Below are 11,742 nucleotides of genomic sequence, written 5' to 3'. Positions count from 1 at the left end.
AGGCTGATTTTCTATAAAGTGCCATTTTTTTGGGTATGCTAAAAAAAAGGAGGGATAAGTTGGGATTATGTGAGTGGGGCCCCTGGGAACTGTGTACTTGAAAGACGAGCACATTCGCTTAAATGCGATGGCCGAAAAAAAAGATCCTTAAAAAATGCACGTACAGGCTGTTTGTTAATTCTTTTAATGATGAACTAAAAACATAAGGTCTATCCAAATAAACAGTACTGCTTGCAGTAAAATATTCTACAGCTGCCCGTCTCTAAACATTTTTCTTTCTAATCCTTTATTTTTCTCCTTTAATTAAAAAATCTATCCATCGAATGGTAGTAAAATCATAGTGAAATCTAACAAACAAACAAACAAACAAACAAACAATCGATAAAAACAACATAACGAAAAAATACTTTAAACGCATTCATTCATCATATTTAGTTTATAAATGACACTATGAACGCAACATTTTTATTTAACGCGGCAGCTATTGAGCACATTCAGAAGTGTCTACTATTTATTGTATGCCAATATAAGAGCTATGCAGTCAACCTACAACTTTGTGGTCTTGTTTTCTTGCAAAGCGAAATCAGCTAGATCTAGCAATATTTCTTGATTGTTTTTAATAAAAATAAAACAATTATTCCAATCGCGCTTGTTGTTTTTTGAAATGATAATAAAGCCAACTCGGTACTACGCGCCTCTTTGGCTTGGCCGACATCGAAACACAAATTGTTAGCCAAAGTGTCGTAAAACCTTTAGTTTGGAAACGTTACATTGACGATAACTTTTCTCCGTGGGACACTGGTAAACACGATATAGAATGGTACATCGAACAAGCAAATTCATATCATCCAACAATCAAATTTACGGCTGAAATCTGAAATGCTGAGACTACATTCCTGGATACAGTTGTATACAAAGGCAATCGATTCTATCATCATTCCATACTAAATATTAAAATTTAGTATAATTACTCAGGTGATTATAGAGATTCTGGTTGATCTGATTGGTCGAGGATTGCGTCATACCCTGCTATAATCACCTCGCGCGAGGTGATTATAGCAGGAGCACTAACTTTCAAAATGGCCGCTTAGCTATTTGTTGACATTTCTGAAAAAGAAGTAAATAGGATGAAAGAAAATGCAAGATGCAGCTAAGTCCTTGGTCATACTTTTCGAAGGCAAGAGATGAAAATTCTGCTAATTGTAATAGAAAACTCTTGTAAATTGCATGTTGTCCATCTCGATGACTTAAAATGAAGACAACAAATTAAGTTAAATTCGAGCAAGATTTTCTTTATTAACAGAATGATTTCACAAACAAAATGAGTTTAAGACAGAATTTGAAAGCATGGAAGTAAACAAGATGAATAAATGTCGCTGTAAGTTTTACGTTTCAGTGACGAGAAAAGGAAACAATTTTTATAATCTGAAAACTAGTTTGTTGTCGGTTCGAGCGGTTGCTCTCGACCACCATCTTAAGTCACCGCCTCACAACAAATAGGGAGTTTAAGCAAATCGCTACGGCTGGCGCTACTACGGCTGTCGTGGTTAAGGAGGTCTGGGGAGAGTACTTCGCCGTAGCCCGCCAAAATTCAACTTTAAGCAACGCGAAATACAAATAGTACGGCTGAGAAGTTTTTAAGACTTCGAGGCTGTTTTGGTACGTCTAAATGACTTCGTTCAAAGAAACAAGGGATTTCGTTTTACTTTGCTATGATCAGGGGATTCTTAACGACGAAGAACTCCTGATTTTGTACGAACAGCACCAGAGTCCAAACTTAGACCTGCCGTACAGTTCATATCCACTCTTCGACCTTGATGATATGGAAGATGATGAATGCCTTGCGGAATTTCGAGTGAAGGAGAGAGATATACCTGCATTCGCAGAAGCACTTCAAATCCCAGATTGGATTAGCTGTAATCAGCGAAGCAAAGCCGAGGGCACAGAAGCCCTTTGTATGCTGCTAAAACGCTTTGCTTACCCTTGCCGGTACAGTGACATGGTACCACGGTTCGGTCGTCCTGTCCCTGTTTTGAGCATGGTAACAAACGAGGTGCTTGATTACATCTATACAGCCCATAATCATCGAATTATCGATTGGAATCCCGCAGTTTTGAACCCACCAGCATTGCAAACCTATGCCCAAGTTATCTCCCAAAGAGGGTCCCCATTGCAGAACTGTTTTGGTTTTATTGACGGAACAGTTAGGCCTATCGCGAGGCCAGATAATAATCAGAGAATTGTCTACAACGGTCATAAAAGAGAGCATGCTTTAAAATTCCAGTCCCTAGCTCTGCCAAATGGGATCATTGGAAACCTGTATGGTCCTGTTGGTAACTACTTCTGTTGTTCAAGTTTCCCTTACCTGTAAAAGGTGGAAGTCAGTGGCAGATCCAGGTGCTCAAGAATGGGCGGTGGGTCTAAGGAGGGTGGAGCCCTCCTCTAGACCACCACTAAGACTGGTCAAATTGTAAGTCTAAAGAAAAGTATTGCTTTCACTTGAGCATTGTTGTTGTCTGAATAATGCAGGGTATAGGATGCATGGTAGGGATTGACAGTAGTTTGTCTGAAATATTGATATCTGATTTTTTTTGATTTTTTTAACAGCTTTATTGGGTACTCCACTTACAGTATATAACAGAAATAATCAAAAAAAAAAAAAAAAAAGCGAGACCCAAAAAGGGTAGGTGCAACGGGACGACCATGCGAGGCACCGCCCCTGGATTGACCTAAATTGATACCGACATTATCTGCAGATAATAAACATATTTTTTAATTTTTCCTAGAAGGAAGAAGGCGTGATGCTGGAATGCTTCGGGATTCTCAGCTTCTACAGAGTTTACAGATGTTTGCTTTCGATCTCCATGGGCAGCCAATGTGCATCTATGGCGACCCCGCCTATCCCCTGAGGGTTCATTTCCAGGCGCCATTTCGCAATGGAGTGTTAACTCCTCAAATGCAGGCATACAATTCAGCAATGAGTGAAGTTCGGTCCTCAGTGGAGTTGTTGTTTGGGGACATCATCAATTATTTCAAGTTTTTGGACTTCAAAAAAAATCTGAAGACTGGATTAAGCAGTGTGGGGAAAATGTATGTGGTGTGTGCACGTCTTAGGAATGCACTCACATGCCTCTATGGCAACCAAACATCAGAGTTTTTTGAGCTTGACCCACCCAGTTTGGAAGATTACTTTGCCTAAAAAAGTGTAAAAATTTAGCATTTATTGCATTTAAGTTAAGAGTTCCTAGAGCTGAGTCCCAGTAATGGTGAGGCTTTTTCCCAAATGAGAAATGGAACATAAACTCAACTGTCAATTGTACATGTATGTTTCACAACCAAAGACCTTTTATATGATAAGGCACAAACATTAAGATACTGTAAGTAGAATTAAAATAATAACATTTTAACATTTAATCTTTGAGTAAAACTTTGATGAACTGTCAAATTCTTCCAACTAGTGTCATTTCACATTTATTTTTTTGAGGGGTTCCAGTTTGGTTCTGGTCCAAAATTTTATTTGATAGTTTTATTTTTATTTTCCTTTTTTTTTTAGTCAAGAAAAATAGAAAAACCAAACTGGTTTAAAAATTTTAAACCAAAAACAAATTTAAATCACAGCATATGCCTGTCTACTTCTAATTATGAACTGAACTTTGGGTTGAAAGCATTCAATAATGACAACAGCCTAAGTTAACACAAAAAGACCTGCAAAGGGTAACATCAACAATACACTGAAAAAGGCAAAGATCTTGAACCATGTTCTAAGATTTATTTGGTAGCAATCTTTCGATAAGGGCCATCACGGCTGCTCTCTTTTGTTGTTGCTGCTGCATCATGGCTAAAATCTGTCCCTGTCTGGCAGCTTCTTGTTGTTGGTGTTGTTTCTTTAAAGCAAGTTCTTCCGTTCGAAACTCATTTTCCTTCTCTGCTTTTTCCTTCAAAAATTGCACTGCACCATTTCCACTCCGCCTGCGTTTTGTCTGCCTTACTTCATCACCCTCAGCTTCGGATCTCTTCTTTGTCTCTGCAAATCGCTCCATGGCCTCTTTTCGCATTTTCTCTGCAGTTTGTTTGTCTGCCTCAACCTTCGTTAAGGTTCCCTCGGAATCTCTGCTTTCCTCTGCCAACTTTTCCCGCTCTATTATTTCATCAATTAAGGTTTCAAGTTCAGTTAAATCATCCACTGCGATTCCACTCGCTGATTCTTCCTCTCTCTTTTTTTCCAAGTACCTCTTTTGAAGCCGTTCCATCCTTTCTCGAACACCTCATTGTGTGACTTTAAATTTCACCTCTTTATTCTTATTCAAGGCTTCAGCTATTTCAGACCACTTTTTACCTTTTTCATTACTTCCTTTCTTATTTTATTTATTTATTTATATTTATTTATATACATTATTTAAACAGAAATTCCAGTTCAGCGTAGCTGGTTTAAATGGAGATCTGTATAAAATAATAAGAATAAATAATCAGATATAGAAATGAAAGCAAAAAATCATTCAAAGAGTTCATGAAGGTGAGAAATTAACTAAGGTGATTTAGATGTTTCTTGACTCTCAGTTTAAAACTAGTGAGAGACTGATCATGACGTAAGTTACGAGGAAGAGTGTTCCAGGATTTGGCGGCATTGTACTTAAAAGATGTTTGAAATTTAGTAGTCTTGGCAAGAGGCAGGCGAATAAGGTCTTTGTTCCTAGTGTTGTAGTTATGGATCTGCTCCGAGGAGTGGAAGTCATGTAGCAGATAAGCTGAGGCCAAGCCATTGATACACTTATAGACCTGTATGCACTTTTGGTATTCTCTGCGGCATTGAAGGGATGGCCACTTCAATGTTTGCTGTATATCGGTATCAGTAGCCTTGCGACCCGCAATTATTCCCGCAGCTCGCTTGAGAAGACGGTCAAGGTAGATCTTGTTTCCCTGACCGCAACCATCCCACACAACGCAACAGTAATCGAATAACGGTAGAACCATAGCAGTAACAGAGTAATGCAAGCTTCTTTTGGGATGACTTTCCGGGCTCTACGAAGCATTCCAAGGCGGGACGAGATTTTATTTCCGATATGATCAATGTGTTCGTTCCAGTTTAGGCAAGGATCCAGAAACACGCCCAGATATTTAAATTTGTATACCCTTTCAAGATCTGTGTCATTAACACTAACTGCGAATGACTGGACTGAGCTCAATTTTTGGTGAGTTCCCAAAAGCATAACTTTGGTCTTCGAGTGATTTAACATGAGAAAGTTTTGGTTCAACCATCCGACAACGTGGTCGAGGTCTTGGGACAAAGCAGCCTCAATAGCTTGCACAGAACTGCTTTCAAAAAACAACAGGGTGTCGTCAGCGTAAAGATGGACTTTACAGTACTTTGTAACTGACGCTAGATCGTTAATATACATTATGAACAATAGAGGTCCTAAGACAGACCCCTGGGGCACACCATATAATATGGGTTCAGCGTCAGATTGCATGCCATTAATGATAACACTTTGGGTTCTATTAGTAAGATACGCATTGAACCAATTCAATGAAGACTTACTTAGGCCAAAATCTGCTAATTTCATGAGTAGTCAATCGTGGTCGAGGGTATTGAAAGCCTTAGATAGGTCCAGAAATGCTAGGCCTGTAAGTTTTCCTTTGTCGATGTTGTGTAGGATAGTGCTAGTAATATCGATTAGGCTGGTAGCAGTAGAATGTAGTGGACGGAAACCGGATTGATAAGAAGATAGGAGCTTGTGCTGTAGTAAGAAAGTATAAACCATTTTGTGAACTGCCTTTTCTAGAATCTTTGCAAAAACTGGCAGAACTGAGATTGGGCGATAATTGGAGGTATCGGATTTTGAACCAGACTTGAACAGTGGAGTTACGATGGCATGTTTCCAGCTTGCGGGAATAAACCCCTCATTTATCGATCTGTTCATAAGTATTGCTAAAGGTGTGGCAAGTGCGTCGGCACCGTCCTTGAGAAGTCGTGCTGGGATATTATGTCATCCAGTTGATTTGTTGCTTTTCAGTTTCTTAAGTTCATTAGCTACAAAGGATTCACTAACTTGAGAAAGCTTGAAGTTGTTTGCGGATCGCTTTGCAGGTGGTCCGGGGGCCGATAATACAGGAACCATACCCTGTCTCAGTGTTTCAATTGCAGTAGAAAAGTACTTAGCAAAGCTCTGCGAGATCTTCTTAGGATCCTGAATAACACCGCTGCCAGTCTCAAGTGACTCAATGGTTGACATCTTAGGTTTGATAGCAATGACGGATTTCAACGTTTTCCATAATTTGGACGAGTCTTTCTTATTTTATTCAATCAAGTTGGAGTAGTAATCTTGTTTAGCATTTCTAATGAGGCGAGTTGTTTTATTTCGCAGCTCTTTATATTTAACCCATTCTTCAGTTGTCTTTTGCTTCTGCGCCCGTTTGTGGTGAAAATCGCGTTTTCGCATCAGTTCCCTTATCTCACACGTTAGCCATTGTAGACTTTCAGCGCGCACTCTCTTTGTGGCAAGAGGTGCGTGTTTATCAACTGTTGCGTAGAGTGTTTCAGCAAATGCAGTCCATGCGTCATCAACAGACAAACTGGTGTCAACTTTCTCCCAGTGGGCCTCACGCAAATCAGCAGCAAAGTTTTCACTTGAGTAACGTTTAAAGTTTCGATATTGAATATTATTGCCGGGGCTTCGTAGTTTTTTCGCTCGTCTTGTCAAAAATATCAGCGAATGATCGCTAATCGAGCACTGTAGCACACCTGACTTGATGATTTTTTCAGCATCATTTGTAAATGCCCGGTCAATAGTCGTAGAAGAGTGTTCGGAAATGTGCGTCAGTTCCTTAATGAGTTGATCGAATTGATATAAATTTAGTAGTTGCATGAGTTCTTTAGAGATTCTTGGCAATCTTTTAGGAAGCATATCACAATTAAAGTCACCGAGTAAAAGTGTTTCGATTCCTTCACTAGCTGATTGATCCAGAATGTTGTCCAAGCTTGCTTTAAACGCATCAAAATCAGCGTTAGGTGGATTATAAAGCGAGCATATGAGGGTTTTCTTGCGGTTCGGGAGAGTTAGCTCCAGCCAAATAGCTTCAATGTCTGGAGTAGAAAGATCAGATCGTTGCCTAGCCATGAATTTCGTGCTGTAATATATGGCAGTGCCGCCACCCCTTTGCGAGTCGTCACGATCTCTTCTTATGATGTTATAACCATCAATACGGAGCTCATTATCTGACCAGGAGGAATTTAGCCAGGTTTCGCTGAGACACATCGCGTCAAACGGATTGTCCGCCATGAGGATAGCAAATTCATCGAGATGTTTGGGCAAACTTCGGATGTTCAGATGAGCAATTTTGAGGCCTGGGTATGCCCATCCTGGATTAGGGCAAATGTCACCCGATAGCAAGAGTAGAGAAGCCAAAGACCAATATTGCACGAGTCTGGACAATTTGGCCAATTTCATCGAGGCAGGTATCTCGGTTGCCTTGTTCTTTGCTTTCTTATAATTGTAAGGTTCTTCTAGTAGTACCTCCCGGTAAACCAAAGTATCATGCATTTCTGTCCACTCCATAGGCCTGGATAGGAAATCACAAAGCTTATTCAACACACAGTTCAACTACATGTAAACTTTTGGTTTGGCTCAATAAAATTGCATAAGAGAAGTTATATTCGGGGCCGCTTTTTGTTTCTAACCACCACCGACTTACATATAATCAAGAAGAATTTCATTTGAGAAAGATCCCTGAATTATTTTATATACAAAAGGTCACAAAAGGTACAGTTAAATACATCCCAGTAGAGGAATCAAAATGTAACACCATATGGTAAATTTAACTTGAAAAAGTGAAAATGAGGTGTAAATTTCATATATTTTAACTATAAAAACAGGGAGACTCGCTCCCAATAAACATGTAAGCCTATTTATATTCATTACAAACGTCCACCAACACATATAAAATGCATGCAAAATCCAAAATTGGCAAGTGCACATTAAAATTAAAATTCAAAATAGGTGTTAATTGAATGCGTTTCTTTAACACTTGTCTGACCAGCTGTTAATAGATTCCAACGTCTGGAAAAAAATGTAAGCGTTCCTGTGAATGAGTGAATTAGATTACGTGTGGTAAAAATGCCAATTTGGAGCCTCTATACACCAAATCAAAGTTTCTACACGGTCCCGGCCTTGATAACCCGGGTCATTCCTCGGCTTCAGTTATTTGAATTTCAAGTAGTCTTTGAGCTTTGAAAAGGAAAACTTGGACTTTGTACTTACGCATTTCTCGTGCCGTTCGCTACGTTCGCCATGTGCTCACTGCTTTGATCCTTCGACAAACCGGCCAGGGTGCAAAAATAAGTCAGATTCACTCGGTAAGGAGCAGGGAGCTTGATAAATATTCACGATAAACTATTTCTAAGGATTTTAAATGTATTTCGTTCACTAAAATTGCTCAAGAGTCTGTATAAAGCGGAGAAAGAAGCGACATAAGCCCACGTACCACAGACTACGCCAAAACCTTCCAACTGGCGTAGAAGGATTTCCCGCTACGGCTCGATGCGAACGACTTACATGCGCAATGACTCGTAAGTGGATTATTTTACTTCCGGTAGCCGTAGTGAGGCTCGCCGTAGCGATTTGCTTAAACTCCCTAATATTTTCATCTGCGACAACCGTGTACTTGTTTAGTGAAGCCAACAAATGACTTAATTCCTACCTGAAGCAGCTTATCTCCGAGGACAATATTTATAAACGTCCGTTAACCGGCGAAGCCATCATGTCAACAAGAGATTGTGCAATAAAATGCTATCGCTAACACTTGTGATCCCGGCTCGAATTTTACACCAAACAGCCTGGTTCATCTCCATCCATTTTGGTAAACGGGGAGAAACCCAACATTCATTCACAGAAGTCAGTGCTTCGTCTCAATGAAGCGGCAGTTAAAGAATACTGACATTCTGCTTGAGGCCGTTTGCAGTTTATCGATTGCGCATGTGATTTCAATTGAGCATGTGATCGGCAGACTGTGCGTCTCTGTTCATTGACGCGTGACGATTTGAAACAAACAAACAAAATCGACATTTTTCGGACGGTACTTGTTATTCTTTTATAATCACCTGAGTAATTATACTAAAACAATTATTCACCTCAGGCCCAGTAATTACCAATAATTACTTCGCCTTCGGCGAATAATTGTTAAATATTTCAAGCCGACTGAAACCTTTCAATACGCGCATTTTTCCTCTAGCCACCCACAAGGAGTCAAAAAAGGATTTGTTAAGGGCGAATCCCTAAGACTCCTAGGAGCAAACTCCTCAAAAATAACATTTGAGGAAACTATTAAAAAATTTGAATCACGACTCCTTGCTAGAGGCTACCCAAATAATCTGATTGAAATCTTTTATCACATGTCAAATTTACAAAAAAGTCATCCGCATGTAGCAAAAATCAACACCCCCAAACAAACATTGCCTTTCGTAAAACAATATCAACCATCAGGGCCCAACCTCAAACATGTTTTAATGGGAAATGACATTTAATACAAAGCCAGCCTTTCCTACGAGAAATCTTCAAAGAGCAACCACCAATTTCCTTTAAAAGAGGAAAATCTCAAAAAAAAAAAAAGAGCAAAAATATAACGAGGCTACACTTCAAAAATGTTTCCATTGTTAGAAATCGTGCAGGCCTGTCACCCCTTGCTATTTCCTGCTAGAAACAAATATTCTGTTCTTTCTGAATACAAACATAGCTACAATGTCCGTTGTCGGTTAGTAATTTACTTGTCGCTAATAGATATTTTTACTCGTTTTGTCGGTAGTCAGTTATATTTTTCGCCTTTTGTCGCTAGTCGGTTAACCACATTCAGACCCTCTTAATATTTTTTGTGCCCGCGACTGTATCACGTAGTTTTCGGGAAAATTGGCGTTAAGCAATCTACCGATGCTGGTTTTCCTCACTGAATGATGTGACAGCTTTCTCTTGCCAGTTTGAAGGCCAGCAGTAGAAACAGCGCCTGAGTAAAACTTGCATCGTCCGCCATCCTGATTTTAAGTTGAAAGAGGGACACAACGCGTGATCATTCGGGACAATACTCGGTCCAATACTTGGAAAATATTGCACCAACAATTGGGCGATCTGATTGGTTGATTTTAGTCATTGCCCCTCGGACTGTCTTAGTCGGGCAATAAAAAAGGTTACACCAAGTTCATCGGTGTTTGTATTAGAATAGGTTTAAACCCTTTTCCTCACTCCGAGCCTTGTTGAAATCTTGCTTAATGTCCTTCTCCATCACATCTGCGATTAAATTTTCAGTCAGTTTGTCAATTCATCAAGAATGATGTGGTCGAGCTCAATGGTAAATAAAAGTCTTTTGACACATAAAACTTCATTTGAAGAGGAACTTAACTCATTAATTTCTTGAAGTGGTCTCTTGAGTTCTTGGTTATAATGGGACAAATGTTTGGACATGTCCCACCTGAAGAGCCTGTGCACCTTACACCGGAGACATGCATAGTCTGAGGTAGCTCCAGACATATCCATAGCCATCAGCAGGAAGTTGTAGTCTCCACCAAGAAATGATTCAACAGCTATTTCTTTGCTATTAACCTTGATCTTTCCATTGTTAATCACAAAGTTTATGTCACTGATAATTTTTAACCATGATGTTCCAACTGTTTCACATTTTTCACTGAGGACCATTCACTACACCAATTGTCCTGTTTCCCTTTGATGACATTATTAAATCCCATGTTTGCAGTAGGGAGAATGACGATATCATGAAATTTGCTGACCTTGACATCTTCGCACCATCGCACCTGATCTTAAAGGGCCCTATTCAGCCACACCTTTGTTTTTGTTTATATGCGAGAATTTGGCTATTGTATTTTATTCTACTACTAAAGATAATGAAACATATTTTCAGGAACACAACTTACAGTAAAGCAATAAGATTTCGCTTCACCATGCAATATCAATAATTTCGATGGCATCGAAAATGGCGGAGGCTGACTAGGGTCCTTTAACCTTTATTGGCTCATCAAATTTGTGGTTTGTATTTGACTCCAGAAATCGTTTGATGTGATCTTGTAGATTTTAGATAAAGAAAGTTGTGCACCAGTGTATTGAACTCGTGTTTTTTCATTGTGACAGAGTTTATTCAGTTCATTCCTCCTCTGTTTTATCAAATAGGACCTTCGTCACTTGCCAGAATCTGTCCATAAAATATAGAAGAGTTTCTAAGTATTCCTGGTCAGCATCATTTCCTGATAATTGGTAAAATTCCATGGTATGAACTTCATTAGTGGCTACCTCCTTGACCTTGAGTAAAGATAGCTCGAGTCCATGTGACTCAAGAACCAAAGGGCAATTTCTAATTTTCCTTTCAGCTCGTTCAGTCTTCTTGATTGTTGTCTTTTTTCCTAATTTGTCTATAGTTTTCCCTTGGCAAAAAAAAACAAACAGTCTTTTTCTGTAACTTTTGTATGTACTCAGATAGTTCTTTATTGTTTTCTGCATTTTTTCTGAACTTATCCTCTGCAGTTTTGACTTTTTGTCCCATTTCATTTTCTTTTCTTCTTAATGCGTCTATTATTTCCCTTGTAAATTTTTCCTTCTTCCTCTCAAGACCTTTGTACCTCAATTTCCATCCTTTTACTTCTTGCTCTGCGGCAGAGAGATTCTCTTCCATTTCATTAGGTACCACAAGCTCACTTTCATAAATGTCAAGGGTTAGCCCTTTCCTTTTTGCCTCTTCTTTCTTCCTACC

At 39.3% G+C, this 11,742-nt stretch overlaps 1 protein-coding gene and 1 pseudogene across 1 annotated transcript; one reads left to right on the top strand and one right to left on the bottom strand.

The window, feature by feature from the left end:
• Nucleotides 1-1,595: 1,595 nt before the first annotated feature.
• Nucleotides 1,596-3,469, top strand: LOC146476109 (uncharacterized). Its single transcript, XM_085114985.1, has 2 exons — nucleotides 1,596-2,333; nucleotides 2,787-3,469. Exons 1-2 carry the CDS (start codon nucleotides 1,670-1,672, stop codon nucleotides 3,197-3,199), a joined length of 1,077 nt encoding a protein of 358 aa, XP_084971111.1. The 5' UTR covers nucleotides 1,596-1,669; the 3' UTR covers nucleotides 3,200-3,469.
• A 292-nt stretch (nucleotides 3,470-3,761) lies between these two features.
• Nucleotides 3,762-10,676, bottom strand: LOC146476108 (uncharacterized; annotated as a pseudogene).
• Between the last annotated feature and the right edge of the window lie 1,066 nt (nucleotides 10,677-11,742).

The sequence above is a fragment of the Pavona decussata genome, unplaced genomic scaffold (assembly GCF_977016875.1).
Source record: "Pavona decussata unplaced genomic scaffold, jaPavDecu1.1 SCAFFOLD_80, whole genome shotgun sequence".
NCBI classification, from domain to species: domain Eukaryota; kingdom Metazoa; phylum Cnidaria; class Anthozoa; order Scleractinia; family Agariciidae; genus Pavona; species Pavona decussata.
This window is presented reverse-complemented; position numbering and strand designations above follow the sequence as displayed.